The sequence below is a fragment of a genome, unplaced genomic scaffold (assembly GCF_019419815.1).
Source record: "Pyrus x bretschneideri cultivar Hongxiangsu unplaced genomic scaffold, Pyrus_bretschneideri_v1 Contig3, whole genome shotgun sequence".
In the NCBI taxonomy this organism is placed as follows: Eukaryota; Viridiplantae; Streptophyta; class Magnoliopsida; order Rosales; family Rosaceae; genus Pyrus; species Pyrus x bretschneideri.
This window is the reverse complement of record NW_025999612.1, coordinates 5,904,831-5,923,319: the sequence shown is the minus strand read 5'-3', so window position 1 is coordinate 5,923,319 and position 18,489 is coordinate 5,904,831. Positions and strand designations below refer to the sequence as shown.

General features: G+C 37.2%; 3 protein-coding genes across 5 annotated transcripts; 1 reads left to right on the top strand and 2 right to left on the bottom strand.

Annotated features, from left to right (window-relative positions):
- Positions 1-1,443: 1,443 nt before the first annotated feature.
- On the top strand, positions 1,444-6,033 carry LOC103949280. 3 transcript variants are annotated; one of them, XM_009360388.3, is made up of 9 exons: positions 1,444-1,600; positions 1,713-1,848; positions 2,184-3,410; positions 3,579-3,669; positions 3,832-3,989; positions 4,076-4,127; positions 4,565-4,644; positions 4,737-4,830; positions 4,941-6,033. In XM_009360388.3, exons 3-9 carry the CDS (start codon positions 2,241-2,243, stop codon positions 5,525-5,527), a joined length of 2,232 nt encoding a protein of 743 aa, XP_009358663.1. In that variant the 5' UTR covers positions 1,444-1,600; positions 1,713-1,848; positions 2,184-2,240; the 3' UTR covers positions 5,528-6,033. The 3 variants fall into 3 exon arrangements, with proteins under 3 accessions (XP_009358663.1, XP_048445448.1, XP_048445449.1); XM_048589491.1 differs by having other exon boundaries at positions 2,035-3,410; XM_048589492.1 differs by having other exon boundaries at positions 1,445-1,600; positions 1,700-1,848.
- A 307-nt stretch (positions 6,034-6,340) lies between these two features.
- On the bottom strand, positions 6,341-10,136 carry LOC103949279 (methyltransferase-like protein 17, mitochondrial). The gene is made up of 13 exons (XM_048589413.1): positions 10,122-10,136; positions 9,722-9,809; positions 9,371-9,636; positions 9,082-9,155; positions 8,903-8,997; positions 8,589-8,686; positions 8,413-8,496; positions 8,046-8,126; positions 7,840-7,923; positions 7,619-7,714; positions 7,440-7,526; positions 6,977-7,064; positions 6,341-6,821 (listed from the first exon to the last, which is right to left on the bottom strand). The coding sequence occupies exons 1-13, from the start codon at positions 10,134-10,136 to the stop codon at positions 6,481-6,483; spliced, it is 1,497 nt and encodes a 498-aa protein (XP_048445370.1). The 3' UTR covers positions 6,341-6,480.
- A 2,436-nt stretch (positions 10,137-12,572) lies between these two features.
- Positions 12,573-15,560, bottom strand: LOC103949278 (short-chain dehydrogenase TIC 32 B, chloroplastic). Its single transcript, XM_009360383.3, has 9 exons — positions 15,408-15,560; positions 15,169-15,339; positions 14,853-15,084; positions 14,640-14,719; positions 14,397-14,553; positions 13,851-13,932; positions 13,653-13,740; positions 13,513-13,559; positions 12,573-13,405 (listed from the first exon to the last, which is right to left on the bottom strand). The coding sequence occupies exons 2-9, from the start codon at positions 15,290-15,292 to the stop codon at positions 13,202-13,204; spliced, it is 1,014 nt and encodes a 337-aa protein (XP_009358658.1). The 5' UTR covers positions 15,293-15,339; positions 15,408-15,560; the 3' UTR covers positions 12,573-13,201.
- Between the last annotated feature and the right edge of the window lie 2,929 nt (positions 15,561-18,489).

The following is an 18,489-nucleotide window of genomic DNA, read 5'->3' as shown; positions in this document are numbered from 1 at the left end:
TTATTATTATTTTTGGATAGAAGTGGCCGGTTATGCTCATATATCAACTTTCCTTTCTTTCTTTTTTTTTTTTAAGCATTGAGAACACAAAAATAAAAACTATTTTTTTCTGGGAAACTGTTAACCTAATTTGCTTGAACTCCAAGATAACTTGAACTTTTCAAAAAGGGGCCCCATTGGCCATTGCAAGAAGAAGAAGTCTCAGTTCAAATATGACGACCAAGACCACAGAGTCAAATGGGGTGGTGACACGTGGGATGCTAACAAAGGTAAGGTTGGTCAACGCCCTTTTTTGTTGGTAGTAAGAAAATTTTAAAATCAATTATTTTTCTTTTTTATTTCGAAAATAAGGTTTCTCCTGCTGTCGTACGTGCATGTCTCATAGATTTATCTTATTAATAATATAAACTTGTTACATGACGATGGGCACGAGGAATACATATATGCGCATGACACTAAACAATGGATAGTTGATTTGTTAGTATGTCTATTATTAAACAAGGATATTGTTCGCAGAGATGAAGCTAGGAATTATACAGAGGCGACTTCCGTTCCTTTGGTACTACTTGTACTGGGAGTTGCTCCACTACCACGTTCACACGCATTATTTTTACGATCCTTAGCTTTCAACTACTTCTTAGGCTTGGAGACTCGTTGGGTACTCCATGTTTTAAGAAACATGTATCCTCAATATGACGATTTTGACGACAATAAGTACATTTCAAATCATCGTTGTTCTCCATTGAGAACGCACAAGGATCCGAAGGAGAGGGTAATTCGATCCATTCAACTTTATGCAACTCGGCACAACCGAGGTATAACTTTGGATCGTAATGAATTAAAATATCATTGTGCGCTCTAAATGTATTAAAATATTTTAGGATAAATACGATTCGAATGAGTGCATAATCACTTTTTTGAAGTGTCAATAGCGTCAGCCTTTTCTTCTTTTTCCAAATATTCCAAACTACATGCAAGTTCAATATATTCAATAGATTTCTTTCTTGTATTGGTGAAAAAACATAATAGATTTCTTTCTTGTAAATAGAATTTCTTACCCCATATATTGAACCATCTATTAGTCTTCTCCACATCCCTAGACTCTACTAAATGTTGGGCGACTTAAGAAAATTAAATTGCATGATTCCAACATTTAGTCAAAAAAATCCGCCTAACCAAAAATCACTCAACAAACAAGAAACAAAATAAAGAAAGGTCTTCAATTTCCTCCCACCGTTTTCCAATTAAAATTCCAAATTAAAAATAAAAATAAAAATAAAAGCCCGCAATATTCACACAAAATGCAAATTATTCTCTTGGAGATCGTAAAAAATTATGAAAAATATAAAAAAAAAAATTAAAATTAAAACACAATTAAGTGAAAATTACAAAGAAAAAGAAAAAGGGGAATCAGAACAGTCCACAGTTTATAATTTACAACTACAAAGGTAGGTTAGAGAGAGAGAGCGCGAGAGATCCGTACCAATCAAGTTGTATCAGACAGCAGTGTGGTTTGTCGAGGAAAGATACAGAGAGAAAAAAGACACGCAGCGCAAACAACAAGGAGAGCGCGAACACCTTCCACTCCCTTCTCTTCCTGGTACTGGCGCACAATCCGAGGCAGATTTTTGCCCTTTTTCTCTGTTCTTGTTTGTTTTATTTTACATTTATTGTTTTAGTTTGTTTGATTTGTTTAAAGTTTCATGCTGTAGTTATTCTTTGCTTCTCCAAGTGGGAACTGTTGTTGCTGCTTGAGAGAGAAAGGAAGTTGGAAGGGGTTGGGAAAGTGGAGATCCCCATGAGAAATTAAGATTTCTGGGGTTTGACCGAAGTTTGGTAGTGACCCAGGTGAGCAAAACTCTGCCTTTTCAATTGTACCTGTTTCAGATTTTGTTTTGGTTTTTGGAAACAATCTGTTGGGTGTGTTTTTGATCTGGGCAATTGGGTTTGTCTTCTGTTTAGAGAAAGTCATATGTTTGGACTTGGGATAAGATCATTCAAGGATCTGTGTTGGGTTGTGTTTTGTTTTTGCAGTTTGTGGATGTTGTTGTTGGGAAAAAAATTGAGATTTCAGGTTCTGGATAAGGGAAAAGATTGAATTTTTGGGTTCTTCTGGTATCAAATTCAGAGATTTGATCATAATTTGAGTGTCTGAATTTTTCTGTTATTTTTTGGTTGGTTAGATTTTGACTCAGGATTTCATGAGTTGAAAACTGAAAGGAAAATAAAACAGTGAATTGATGGGGACCTTGGGGAGTCCTAGTGAAGAGCGTGAGGATCATTTTTATGATACCCGAGAGGACCTCTCTTCGGTTTCGGATTGGGGTTCAGATTGCTGTGAGGACTTTAGTTCTGGTGCTTCAGGTTTCTTAAGGTATGAGGAGGTTTGGGCTAAGAACCTGGAAAGTGTTCATGAGCGCCGCCATAAGTTCCTGGAGTGGATGGGTGTAGATTTGGATTCGCATTCGACGATGACAGAAGACTCAGAAGATATCTTTGTTGACAGAATTAAAATTATTGATAGATATAGGGAAGATAGCGGGGTAGTCTTGAGAACTTCGGGATTGGAAGTGGCGTCTTGCTCCAGTCAGTCTACAGTGTCTTCTCTGTCAACTGAAGCTCGGGAGCCACTGGGAAATGGTGCTTTGGATGATACTCATTCCACATCTGCAATGAGGAATTTGAACAGAGGAATGAATGTCATTGTGAATGAATTAGGTCATGATGGAAGGCTTGGCAGATTAGGTCAAGCTGCGCTAAATCAATTGGTTAATGAGGAAGTTCATAGTGCACTGGCACCATCTCCTTCGATTGAGCAATTATTACAGAGAGAAGTTGATAACGCTAGGTTCTTTCTTGATTCGAAGAAGAAAGTTAAAAGGGGATGGTTTAGGAAATTAGGATTTGGGATTTGCATTGCTGATAAACATGAGGCTCCGTTGAACCCCATCAGTCTTAAATCTGCATCAGGTGTAGGGATGCGAAGAGTCCGAGTTCATCCAAGTAAAAAACGGACCAAGGAACTATCTTCACTATATGCTGGGCAAGACTTTTCGGCACATGAGGGTTCAATTTTGTCCATGAAGTTCAGTCCTAATGGGCAATACTTGGCCAGTGCCGGTGAAGATGGTATCGTGCGAGTGTGGAAGGTGATTGAGGATGGGAAATTCAACAAATTTGATATTGCTTCTGATCCTTCTTCTCTATACTTCAAGATGCATCCATTTTCCAAGTTAAACTCTCCAAATGTGAATAAAGAAAAACAGACTAAGGCGCAGCAATTGGGGCGATCATCAGAGTCAGCTTGTGTCATTTTCCCTCCAAAGGTATTTCGCTTATTGGAGAAGCCTCTTCATGAGTTCCGGGGACACACAGGGGAGGTCTTAGATCTCTCATGGTCAACGAAAGGGGTTAGTGATACTTTTGGCTGTGCTATCTCATTTTTAATATATGCTACTTTATTTTTAGAGTGGTAGGAAATTGGATTTTATTTCCTATTGCAATTATTCATTGCACCAGAGTTAGTGTTGATTCACTGAACTTGATTGAACTAATGGCACCTTTTGTGTGCGCTGCAGTTTCTGCTCTCATCCTCAGTTGATAAGACGGTCCGTCTATGGCAAGTGGGATGCGACAGATGCCTGAGAATTTTTTCTCACAGTAATTTTGGTGAGCCTTGCCGCTTGTTGGCATTATCTTTAATACTGTAGTTACTGGTTATATATATATATATATATATATATATATATATATATATCGTTTGATCTCAATTCTTTGTCCCATTTTGGAGTGTTCTGCAATATCTATCTAAAGATGTGATATTTGATGCAGTCACATGTGTTAATTTCAACCCTCTGGATGATAATTATTTCATCAGCGGTTCAATAGACGGAAAAGTTCGCATCTGGGAAATTGTTCGTTGTCTGGTTGTTGATTATATTGATGTTCACGAGATAGTCACTGCTATATCTTATTGTCCTGACGGAAAGGTCTGTTGGATTTTTTGCTTTGGCAATGAAAAATTAAGCATAAAACTACTTGGATTTTGTTTAACTTTGTTTCTTGATACTTGTAGGGAGGAATTGTGGGTTTGATGACTGGAAATTGCTGCGTATTTAACATCATAGGTATGGAGACCTGATAGTCAATTTTTCTGAATAGTAGGCCACTATAACGCTTCTAACTACAACCCAACTCTTAAGCATAGCAGAAAACTGGGAATTCCTAATAAATTAAATGCTAGTTAATCTCCTTTTTTTCTTGAAAATCGCGCTGACTTGAGATGATTATCTTGGTATGTCATTGCAAAATATCTTTTCTTTTGTTTTGTTTGGTCTGATATTGCAAAATATCTAATGTTAGATCCTTACATGCCCTTTGCGAACGTCTTTGTAATATGTTGAAAATGTCTCACGTTGAAAAAAATAAAAACATGTGGGGTTAGTGTATGAGCTCTTGCAAGCCAATTTTGCAAGGGCGAGATCTATCCACAGGCCCTTACAACTTTTGCTCTTCTTTGTTATTCTGTCTTTGTAGTTCGTGATCGTGGTTTCAATATTTTCAGATGACCATATGGAATTGGATGTTCCGATAAACATACAGGGCAAAAAGAAGTCACCTGGAAAAAGGATAACCGGCTTTCAGGTTTTTATGGACAAAATCTTTAAGTTTTCTTCTTCAATTTTCACTTTATGGAATGTGGTGTACAGTATACTAATGTAAATATGATTCCTCAGTTTTCTCCAAGCAACCCAAGCAAAGTTATGGTGACGTCTGCTGATTCAGCAGTCCGTGTAATTTCTGGGAGAGATATCGTCTGCAAATATAGGGGTATGCATCATCTTTTATTTATCTTCTTAATTGTTTAAAGTTATTGTTACTCCCCACCCCCCAAAGTCTGCAATGATTATTTCATTAAATGTTTTATCATTCCTCATTAGGTCTTCGAAATGGAGGAAACCATACATCCGCGTCTTTTACCACAGATGGAAAGCACATTGTCTCAGCAAGCGATGATTCAAATGTACACATCTGGAACTTCAATAGCCAGGACATGACCTCTTCGCAATCAAGGAAAATATGGTCTTGTGAGAGTTTTGTGTCCCACAACTCCATCATTGCTATACCTTGGAATGGTGTAAACAGCTTGCCAGGAACACTTCCATCCCCCAGATTCATTGGGGATGTGCCACAAAGTAGCCTTGATTATCCACCAAAGCATCTCAACTTTGATGAGAAATTAGATCAGAAAATGCACCTCTCTTCGCCCGATTGCTTCTCTTTGGGTCGGGGGTTTTTGCTCGAGTCCTTGCCAAGAGGTACCCCCACTTGGCCTGAGGAGAAGCTTGTAAACTCGAGTCCAGTACCCGTTTCCCCAGCGATGTGTAGCTCCGAGTACAAGTTTTTGAAGAAAGCTTGCCAGAGCATGTCTGGTTCTTCTCACATGTGGGGCCTTGTGATTGTCACTGCCGGCTGGGATGGACGGATTAGAACCTACCACAATTACGGGTTACCTATTCGTCGTTAAAATCCCTGAGACTGCATTTTTTAGGCAGTGGTTTTGCATTCTTGCAAACGCAGCTGGTAATTGTTAAATAACCCTCGGTGCTTGTCCAATGCAGTATTACTGACAGTTTGCCAAAAGACAGCTCCAAGGTGGATTTACCTAGTTTGTACCCCTGAAGATTTCCAAATGTATTATAGTCCAGTCGGGTTGTGCCAGGTGGCGACCGTTTATACGATTCAAGTGCAGTCCCACCAGGTGGCTGGGGGATTGATTTTTGGTTTTTGTAGTTGATCATCTTATACAAGTCAATTGTATGATTCTTTAATTTGTTGGTTTTTCAGCTCAAGAAATTTTGGACTTTCATGTTGCTGTAGTTCCCTGGAAGTAGAATACGTGTATATAGATACAAGTGTGTGTATAGATACAGGCAGGTGCCCGTGGGGCATCTTATAAAAGCCTGCATTTAGAAATACTGTGTTCTTCACATTCCATTGATCAAAATTAAATTTTGGGTGGTTTGGGGGGCAGTTGCACTCTCTCTCTCTCTTTCTCTCTCACATTTGAATATCAGGACTGCGAATATATCTGATAACGTTGATGCTGTTCTGTTTTATTTTTTACATACAACGATAGTCATGCTAAAGAGGGATTCGAACCCTCGATAGTTCTTTGTTTCGAACTATACCAAATACTAATACAACGGATCTACCGTAATATTAGGGTTAAGCTACACATAACTGACACTCTAATACAGACGAGTGTCATCAATGTGGTCAATTTGGTGCGTTTAATAATTCTGAGAAATGGAATAGCTCATAGCTAGGATTTGGAGGATTATAGACCAAAGTGGCATCTCTTATTGATGAAACTTTGTCTAATAAGGTTCATAGAATCAAATAATAAACATTCAACATAACATCATAGTTCCATATACATTGCGGTTACAACGTGAATAACTACGGACATTTACATCTTCAGAAAGGCCACAAGTCTCCCCATATAGACTTTCGGGCCTGCAGATGTAATGTAGGGTTCTTACTCTTTGTGACAACCACTCTCTGAAGCTCACCTTCTGAACCATCCCGTTTGGTTGATTGACAAACATCCATTGTAACCTGTTTGCCCCTTCGTACAGGCATATAGATAATCCTACCCCAACCGCCACCAAGATCAGCATGACCTGTTTCATCTTCCTCTTCGTTGTTTTTGTCATTTTCATCCACCACATCAGTTTCCATAACATCGGAATCATAGTTAACTGGATTCGGTTCTTCAAATGGAATGAGGTCAGCTTGCTGCGAGCTAATTAACTCATCTGTCCAGGCCAAACACAAATTCTCAGAACCAAAGAAATAATTGTTTACAAATGGCCAGAATGTTAGTATTAATGCAATACATCACAGTTCGTAATGTGGGGGGGTGGGGGATCATCAAGATGTTTATACTGAAGGATACTCATTTAAGAATTACCAAGGTCTATCTCGAGATCTTCTGGACTCCGTTTAGCATATTGCTCCTTTAAAGTCTCAAATTTCATACCATCAAGCGGCCAAGGTTCCTAATCACATTACCAAGTGCAACCATCAGAGAAAGAATTCATGACACAAGTATATTTATGAATAAAAAGAACCAAACTGTGAGGGAAGTACATATTTGGACAGGAATTATTTTATTTAAGAAGTTATTGATTGGCTTAATTCAAAATGTTTATGATTATTATCACTTAATTAAGGTCATTGACAGTTAAAAGAGTGTTTATAAGAAAGACACTCAGTTAGGCAGAACAAAACCACATGGAGAAAGATTAAACCAGAATAAAAATTAACTAAACCATTGTATAACTGTATGAGAATGGGTTTTTCGGCATCCATTGTCTAAGAAGAATATTAGAGATCCCACATTCCACAATTTTGAACATGAACACAAAAATTACTAACCGTGGTCTTTGTCCTCGCCTGAATGCAACGAAGCTAAATTTCTCATCTTCAAAGCCATGTAATGGTTGCCCACCCTTGGATCGCTACAAAAATATCAAGGAAGGTAATATCAATTAAAGAGGAGGTTCCAACTCACAACTGGATCCAATGATTGTGGATGGATTTAGGGACGAACCTTGAATGCACACTGAACAGATGTCCTCTCCATGCGCTGAACAAAATGACAATACTTTCCAGCATTTTCCAGCGGACATTGTCCATCATGAGAGCACTACATCAAAAAAAAAACTACAAAAAAAAATGAGAATTCACAGTTTTAATGAAACAAAAGGAGAAGCTGGGCAACATATTAGTTTCGAAACAGAAAAATATGAGCTAAAGAGCTCTCATACTCACCGGAGCAACTATAAATGCACCACTCTTTTGAGTCACTAAGTCCCTTGAAGTTTCTTCACTTCCATCTTTAGATTTACGGCATTTCTAATAAGTGATGAGTGTGTCAATTATGCATGATTGTTGAGACGCAATCCTAGTACTTAAATTGAACAAGCATTTTAACTCAAAATTCATCTCAAAGAACAAATACAAGAAAAACAACTTACCCTTTTTTCCATCCATAATATATGAGAACGCATCTGAGAAATGATATTAGATCCTTGCAGTGTTCCAGGTTCAATCAAAACCTACAAAAAATTTAGGAAAATCAAAGATAAAAATATTAGGCTAAAAATTGGGAAGTGCCAAACTGAAAATTGCCATGATAACAATTAAATCATGGATGGTGAACAAGATTCAGTATGTCTTTCTTTTGCCGCTGTTTTCAAAATTGTTTGTGAGAAGAGCATAAACCACATGATACTTGTCCTCTTTGTTAATGGCATAAACCAGGGCATAAGATCAAGCAAAATTGTTCTGTCATGAAATCATAGTGAAACACGAAACTCATCCATACGCAAAAGTAAAACATACCAGGACATCCCATGTAAGATCCCATAGTTGGCGTACTATATTAATTCGATCCTTGAGCAATGGTATCTCTCCAAGCACATAGGACTTCACCCCATTGCAACAAAGTACAAAGATAAGTTATTATTCGTACCCAATATTCCAAGGCAAACATGGTGTTTAAAATTTATGGAACTTACAGCAATTACAAGGTCATGTTCTCGCTCTGACTTGGTGATACTTTTTGTCAATGACTGGAGGCTATCATAACTATGAATAAGTGGCAAGTTCTTCTGACCTAAAATAACCATGCCATAAAGTGGTCAGATTTTTTATTGAGTTCCGTGACACTCTTTGATAATGCATGAAACATTGCAATAGGAAATTAAAGGTTTTAGTAGATTGGTTCTTTAACGACTGCAGGTTATAGACAATTTATCTGGAAATACTATTACAAAAATAATTTTGGCAAAATAATATCAAGACTAGTTTGAACATTCAAATCGTCAAGAACCTTGTGTAAGCTTCTGCCCAGCCCGCTGCATTGATTGGGATGGCTCCACTAAATTAACTTTCTCCAAGGAATGTGGCCAGACTTCTCGTAGTGCCTTATATCATTCAATTTACATCATAACCAAATTCATAGTTACACACAGTTAACAATCGAAAGATAACGCCAAATGAGCTTCTCACCAGAAAGCTGAGCCCGTGCCAGCTCCAAAATTCAATACTTTAGCTGGAGAGAAATCAGGTATCCTTCTACGAACCTGTAAAACAGCAACTCTACATCCAATTCCACCATCCACACTCTTAAGCACAATAACGTATCAAACTGAAGGTAAGCACCTCATTTCTAGCAAAATTGAAAACAAATTCCTCTACTTTCCACCATTTCTCAGCTACCAACCAAATACAGCACCAATACGCATAATTCAAAATCATACAACACTACCCGGATAAAAAAAAATTCTCTAATTCATACCTTCTTGAGAACTCTGTGACAGGCAGAGAAGACAGCAGGTATCCTGGAAGCAACATAAGCAATAGTCTCGTCGTCTCTGTACGTGAGGCCGATATCTCCGTAGTTGCTCCTGATCTTCCACCTCTGCGATTGGTCGACAGACCGCAAAGGGTCCTCAACGAGCTGCTGTGAAGTCGCCGTAACAAGCTGCGAGTTCACATCCTTGATTTGGCTGAAGGATTCCGAGAGCCTCAGCACCTTCTTCTTCATGTGGGGCTCATCCTGCTCTAAAATCCCGAAACCCATAAATTAAATTTGCATAACTTACACAGATAATAGACATACATAGTTTTAGAGAGACAGAGAGGGGACCTCGGAGGTATTTTTTGATGGCGCGGCGGAGGCGGACGGGGGTTGTGAGGCAGCGCTGGGATTGTTGTGCATTTACACGTGGTTTGGGCTTTTATAGAGCTTAAACAAGGGCCATGTATTGATCAAGTGTGATTAATACAATACATTAAGCCGGTGTTTACTTAATTGTTCAGGTATATGAGATAAACAAGCATTCTTCGGTATTATTACCTGGTTGATTTGAGTAACAACTTGTGCTTATACCTTAGGCTTTGCTTGATATGAATTAAAACTTTTTTTTTTGGATAACATTAATTAAAACATTAGAGAGAGAGAGTTTTCTCAATTAATTAATAGCATTGGATTTAGTTGGAGCGGCTGCTATAGAAGCACTTTCTAGAGAAGAGTACTGTGTCGTTACGAAATCCACGGACATGGCTACTATGCACTATAAAACCTTCCTTGAAGATCTCAAGTTGACACAATGTTTACGACGACGACTACCCAAAAGAAAGAAGATGATAATGTGGAATTGGATCTCGAAGACGATGAATTACAAAGTTTGCAAAGACAAATGGAGGAGGTTAGAGAGCTTGTTAGGAAGCTACCGAAAGCTGGTACGTGGAACTGGGGCACGATTCCTAGTTAGCCTTACCAAATTGTTGATTTGGATTTGTCTCTTAGAAGATTGTTGGATAGACTGAAATCCCAAGAAAGAATAGCTGGTATAAGACTTGCTTTTAGCTAGGAAGACGAGTAACAAGCTTGATGGATTGATAAAAAGAATGCAGTTAGGTAGCTAAGGATGTCGGAGTAGAGTTTTCGGGAGGTAGTACGATGACGGATGTGCGCGAGCGAATTGAAGGGAATGGTGTGCAAAGGGCTGCCCTAGCACAAGTGTTTGGGAGCTCTATATATGGTGCTATTATACAAGCGCAGGACAAGACTTTTTTCACTTTCTTTTTTTCATATTAGTCGGGGACATATGTTACAACTAATTTGTAGAGATCACTATGTAATTCTTTTAATTTTTTCTTAAATTCTAGCTCCAAGAGTATTTTCACAGATGTTGAAAAGTTTGCGATCTTTTTTAGACCTGGAGTTCTTGATATATGGTAGAACTTTGACAATGTGCAGGAAGATGTGCCTCCAGCTATTCTCTATATACTATTCATAAGGAACGAAATAACAGAAAATTCATAAACGGGAACCTTTTCATCCCTCTGGTTTTCTCTTCAAGACTATTGTGGCCTCACTTTGTTTAGCATTCCGATAATACGGTTTAGTGATATTTCTCTTCGATCACTTATAGATGTCATAGATTGAACTCTCATAATTAGCGATTTCGATATCATAATATTGTTGATCCATTTTGTACCCGACTGGGTAATCAACTGAGATACATGAAAAATGTTAGGCAGAGACAGAGATGATACTAACTGTAGGGAGAAGCAAACCATATTAATTGTAGAGAGGGAAGACTCAGACAATTAACTGCTCTGTGTTTGGTCTGCATGCTCCATTTAGCCTTGGCCTTTGGGAATTCGTGTGTAAATAGAGATAACAGGAAGCATTAATAAGTCCTTCTGATCGAGAAACTTAATAGCTAGCTAGGGTTTCTGTAAACCGCGGCTTTATGTTTTTCGACCTAACCATTTCACAGAGAGACCCCTCCTGTCTTTCTTTGCAATAAAAGGTCTCCCTCTCGTCTTTTCCTTTATATTTATTTTGAGAAATGTTTTACTGTGACCATTGCACAAAATAATCCACGACTCTTTTTTGTTAATTTACATATTATAATATAAGAAAATAAGATGAATAAGTATATATGTTATATTTCATGGACATAGGACATGTACTAACAAGAAACATACGTATATTATATATAATATTAGTGAACTAAAAATCCCACAGATGCAAGATCGGATTCGTATATATTATGGCAACGATGGAACCTCGAAAGTCTCCCTTACTGAACCGAACTTTGCCTGCCCAACAGATGGTTAAGGCCACAATGGGCAGTACAGGCATGCACGAACGCAAGAAAGAAGGCTCATTTGACTAAAATTCACCTATTTCACTATTTTTCTATCTCAAATTCCTTCTTTAATTCCGTCGGTGCCATGGCTAAATCCCAACTTACCAACATACTTTTATACCTTGTCTACCTATGAAAAAATTTCTGGATCCGTCCGCATGTAACGTTTGGAGATTGCAAATTTTACTTTTGGAAAGGCTTTTGAGGACTTGGAACTTCCTTTCCTTGAACGCATGCATCAGTTACAGTCACCAGACTCAGCACGCATTTTGGTAGTACACCCCATCACAGTAGTCCCAAAGATACTCTTCAAAATACAACCACCACCACCACCACATGCAACTAAACCACCACCACATGCAACTAACTGACCCCTTGCATGTCCTTAAATCTTAATCTCCTCCATATATCATTTTCTTCTTCTAGTCCATATATACAAACATAATATATTTCCTCCACATGCATGCCCTGGAAAAATAAAAACAGATATATTTTCCGTGAAGAAGAACCAATATATATCTTATTCAAGTACATGCATGTATTAGTTAATACAAAACTAGGGTTCCAAGAACTTTCTTGATCTCCAACCAAAGTCCACAGTTAACTCTAAATAATTCGATCAAATCATTGTTTATGTATACAGTAATGAATGCAAAATACTTGTGATTTAAGTAGTTAAGAACATTACTCAAGATCTTAATTTCAAATTTCTCTACTCTAACATGGCTTGTATTTAAAAAAAAATGCACCAATGACCAATCCAATATTCTAAGAGAGTAAGACCAGCATCATCTAATAACGTACACCTCAAAAATTATATAGAAACCAACAAAATAAACAACTTTAATTTCATTGGTCATAACTTGATTCCAACTCTCATACATCAAAAGCCTTTCTTTATCTAAATATTAATAGACTTTTTAGCCAAAATAGTTATTGAGATTGTCATAACTCCTCACTTTGATCTCTGAGATTTAAAATGGATTGAATTAGCCTCTGAAATTGTCCACCGTCAATCATATTAGTCATTCTGTAAAAAATCTCCATTGAATTGAATAAACCACCAATTCAGGAGGAGGGATTGATTTGACAAAAATACCCTTAAATTAACGGATATTTCTCATAGAAGGACCAAATTGATTGATGGTGGACAATTTGAAAGACCACTTCTATTGATTTTAAATCTCATGTACCCAAGTGAGAAGTTATGTCAATCTTAGAAACCATTTTGGACAAAAAGACCATATTTATATATTCATGTCACTACTATTTATGTTCAAACCTAGCTGTGTATTATAAATATTTCTCCTCCTTCTTTCCTAATTAACTCTCCCCTCCACTTTACTACTGTATTTTAGCTAGCTAATTTAACAGACACTAAGAAGTAAGAACTAGCTAGTTATATAATTAAGATGCTTTTCTGTTTCTCTATATATATAACTGATGATCCGTTTTCCATTCTTTTAGTGCTCCAGCTGGTGGCTTGGATCCAAAATAGCACTGGAATCCTTGGACACCATGATTTCAGAGGCGGACCATAATCCAGCAGCTTCGCTTAAGTTCGACCCCATCTTCGACGGCGATGTCTCGTTGCAATCAGCAAAGTACTTCCCAGACACGCCCACCAGCCTAGGATGAGTCGCAACATAACATGTCGTCGCACTAGCCTTTAATAGTACAAATAACGAAACCAATGTTATCACATGCAGAATGTAATTAACGAAACTGTTATCGATACTCCAAAATAATCATCCGGTTATACTCATAAACTAACCTGAGGGATTGTTTTCAAGAGCTTTGAAGCAAGCAGGAACACCAAATCTACATATTCAAAACTCTTTTAATTGAGCACAAAAGTTTTTACACAAATATTTCAACTAATCAATTCATAGTTTCTTGTGAAGAAAACCGAACCTGTGGCAAGACCTTCACGTTCTCGGGTGAGGCGGGTCTTAACAATACCCGGATGCACGCAGTTGACGGTCACGTTGGCCTCCGTTTCCTGATTAGTAAAAACAATAAGTTAATTACAAATAAACAAAACAAATTAGGGACAATAATTTGAATAAAAACACAAAGAAAAAAAAGAAAATCGCCTTTTAATCATCAAACCTTGAGTCTGCGAGCGAGTTCCTTGGTGTGCAAGACGTTGGCGAGCTTCGAGAGCGCGTACGCACGCGTCTCGTCGTACTGGCTGTGCTTCCAGACAAATTTTCCAATTCAGATATAAAAAATTCAAACTATTGAAGACAAATTAATTATAATCACTTAAACAACTTAAACAATAACAATGAAATCCAACTCGATCGATCGGCTACAGTTCCTGATCTCTCGTATCAACTCGACTGGTGTTACTAATCAACGTGTTATATAACATTGGTTACATTTTGTGGAACTGGATCCTCTCCTGAGTTCAGGATGGAGATCCTTTTGAACAGCCCATCGGATCGTTGAAATTTGATTCAACGGCTCTAAATAGAAGATCTTTTTAAAAGTTATAATAATTGCAATCGTTAAATCAAGTTTGAATGGCCCGAATGGGCTGCTAGATCTCCATCATGAGCTAGAAGATTCAGTTCCACATAATTCATGATTATGAACCTAGTAAAGTCATAGTACTAATAAATAAATAAATTCACATGTTATAATATAAATTACCTTCCACTTCTGCTTATCTCGCCAAGATATCGGATCATATCGCCGGAAAACCAGCCGTGAATGGCCGACGACACATTCACGATTCGCCCTTGAACGCCGCTAGCCGCAGCCGTTTCAATCATTGTGTTGAGCAACAGCTTCGTCAAGAGAAAATGACCTGAAAAAGTATTAATAATTATTGAATAAAAAATCCACAAATTTAACATTAATTTTAGATTTAGTGGGAGTAATAGTAATAATTACCGAGATAATTAGTAGCAAAGGTCATTTCGATTCCGTCTTCGGAAATCGCGTGCTCGTGCGCGAACTTTCCGGCATTATTTCTGAGACAAAACCAAAAGAACACTTTTTAGTCAGTCTTCTTTTTCTTTTCCTGCATTTTCTCGGCAACCAAACAGAAAACAAGAAATTGACAAACAAAAAAAACAGAAAACAAGAAAGAAAGAGAACATTTACACGAGGAGATTGAGAGGCAGTCGGAGGGACTCGAACTCGGAGGCGAAGCTCCTGACGGAAGCGAGGGAGCTGAGATCGAGAGCCATGACGATGATGTCGGAGCCGGGAAACTCGGAGAGGATTCGAGCCTTGGCGTCCTCGGCGGCTTTGAGGCTTCGAGCCGGGAGGACCAGCTTGGCCCCGCGCTTGGCTAAAACTCGAGCTGTCTCGGCTCCGATCCCTGACGTAGCACCTGATATAATCCGAAAACCGCAAGATCGTCAGAGATTGTGAAAACTGTGTTGGACAATTCGTAATCCGACGTGGGAGTACGTACCTGTAATGATGGCGGTGATGTGGCGGAGATCGGGGGAGGCGTCGGTGACTTGCTCGGCTGTACTCTTTGAGCCGTAGCCGCTGGCGCCGGGGGAGCCGATTAGGTACTTGACGGTGTCGAGCATTTTTTTGTGCTGTTATCACTGATACTAGTGTATTTTGACCACGTTGACTATAACACAACCAAACAAATGAGAGAGAGAGAGGCAAACCACGTACGTTTTTGGTTAGGTTACTTACTGTGTCTGAAGAAGTAGGAGCCGCTTTGCATTAAATACATACGCAGACTGAGAGAGAGAGAGAGAGAGAGAGAGAGAGAGAGAGGAAGGTTTGGTTACGGTGGAGGGAATCAAGCGAGTTCGAGAGAAAGGGAGGGCAGAGGGAGGATTACATATTTGTCAGTGATTGATAGATCAGATTAAATTTTTTATTTTGCATGATTACGTTAATTCGGTGTATTTTAAATTCGTGGTCCGAGCTAATCCATAACCGTTCTACTTAATTAACTATTACTCAAATATTGCAAAGGCTAAAACGCGTAGATAACGTCATAATAAGTTATTAACTAATTAGTGTTTAAACTCTCATATTTATGCAGAGATATTTTTACAACATGCAAACGAACTCATAATAAAATCACATCGTAATAAGTATCGAACTTATCTTTCGTCGTGAGGCGAACATGACATCTCATCCAATCAAATGAAGACAAATTATTTCTTTAAAGATTGAGGGGCGGTTGAATTGGATTTATATATTTCTTTGGGAGATGAGGGTTATGATTGATTGTACTAATGGAAAAGAATCAAGCAATAATGTGTGAAACCATTTACTACATCTTTTTTATAGCATCTAAACCATTAAAAACTTTTTTTTTGAAATGAAAAAATAACAAGCTGCACCTGCCGGGAACCATTAAATTAAAGAAGTAGCAACAATGCACCGAATAATCTACTTCTATTTCTTGTTTATCTTTTTCTAGAAGTCTTTTAACATACTAATTTTTTAAACCTTGTTTGAGATTTCCTATAATAAAATGTTAAAGGACACCGAAAAAAAAAGATCATACTTACTTTGTTGAGATATTTGTTAGTGTCTCCGGAATACGGGGTAATACACCACTTGTCACTATATAAGTGATGAGATACTTATCTTAAAAATCTACTTAAAACTCCCCTTCATTATATAATGACACATGATACCTTTTTTGGGGCATAATAAAAAATTTCTCCACTTTTCTTGTATAATTGACATTAAGATATTAAAAACAAGAACTATGGAAATCTAAATCCATCATCTAATGAAATTGAAAACTATAACTTAAAGGGATCTGTGGCTTCAATATTAAGGACACTTATCCACTATCTCACTATGACAATTTGATGGTCGATCTCTTGAATAAAGATAAAAACAAAAAGAAGTTATAGAAACAATTTATTTTTATCATTCCTACGTTGGTTTAGAAAAATAATCTTGCAAGAAGGATATCATTAATCAGAAATGAATTGAGAAGAGAAATTATTTTCTCAATTTCTGATACCACCTAAAACATATTGAAAATGTTATATACAATTTATTTGAATGGTTTCACTTTGAATTGCACTGAGATCTTACATGATAAAATCAAACACTTGATGCCTGACGATATATGCAGATGACTAATTAAGTTAGAACAACATATGTGTTATTCGAAACAGAGTGCTGACCCAACTATAAAATCTCGACAAAGCATTAATCAAATTAAAAAGTAATAATCCAAAATAAGATGTATGTAATATTAATTCTTCACTGCAAAATCTTGTCTTTCCCTTCTGAATTAAGATATATTTAATAATTCTACAATAAAGAGCTTGTAAAACAATTTGAGGTGGTGGAATCATTGAATCACAGCATTGTTTTATATCCTAATGAGAGTATGAACAAAGCAAAGGCATGGGCATTGGCTATTTATTAATGAAAAATAATAAGCAAGTAAATTCAAAATAATCAGCCTCGAATAAAAACAGGTTACATCCTCGTGGGATAGTTGGTAAACCATTTGGGATCGAATCGAAATTTAATTTATTAAGAAAAAAGAAATAGATAATAAGAGAAGAGAAGGCACTAGTGTGAAGGAATTAAGTGAAGGAAATGAATGTACGAGAGAGTGTGCCAATTTCTGTAATTTGTCAAAGGGGAATCGCACGTGAGGGTTCCAAGTTTCTGCAGATCGGTCAAATCCTGCCACCTCGAAGCGTGCATTTTCTTGGGATATAAAAGTCGCCTCCGGTCAATCATTCTTGTTCAAACCTCTTTTTTTCTATTTTCTTTTTTTTTATATTATTTATTCCATTTTTTAACTTGCTAATCAATTAGGTTTTGATTTTATTTTGTTTTGTTTTGACTCTTGAGCCACTAAAATCAATTATCCTTTAATAATAACCTAATAACCTAAGACACTTTTTAAAACATAACTTTTTTAAGTCACTAAAGGTACTTAAGGTTTTGTTTAGGTTTAGGTTTATGAAAACAGCTATAGACAGGTTATGCATGTATGAATATCTCACTCAGTTGGAGAACTCTGTGTAAAATAGATTCTCTACTCTTCAACTTGTAAGTTCACGAATATATAATGCATCCGCATCACTCGATTGTTTCTTACATCTCATGAAACGATTTTTAGTGTCAAAAAAATCCACTTATGTCAAACAATCACATATCTATGTGCACCATTTCATTTCTCCTCCATATATATATATATATATATATATATCACATACACCATATATATGTCTTTACATTTGGCAAAATCGGACCTATACTAATGAATATAATAAAATTTAATTTGCATAATTGATCAAAGAGAATATATTATTTCTTTTAGGACACTTTAGTTGTTATGTGCAATAGTTTGAGAAAAGTTGAGTACAAGAGGTAATAGCTCCTTTATATTATTAGCCAAAAGGTGGATAATAAAGGGCAATGGGAGTGCATAATTTTTAGCTTTTTGAAGCACTTCTCTATTTCTATAGTGCCCCTGCCCTCCTGCGGGGACCTTATGACATCATATCAATATTCTTCCACAATTAATTAAGTTCTATATATAGTTTCCACATAACGTCGAGAAAAATACCCGAATCATGAATGTTTAGTTCACAGAGTAGCATGTATTTTTTTCTTAAATCGAGTATGCGATCGAGCAAAATATTATGTATATAAGTACTTGGGCATGTTTTCGTTAAAAGCCGGTTTTGTAATAAGGATAAGTTGTACTGTTGTACTCGCCAGTGGTGACGGTAGTATCAAAGTTTTCATCGCATAAGTGGGACTGATATCATAGGCT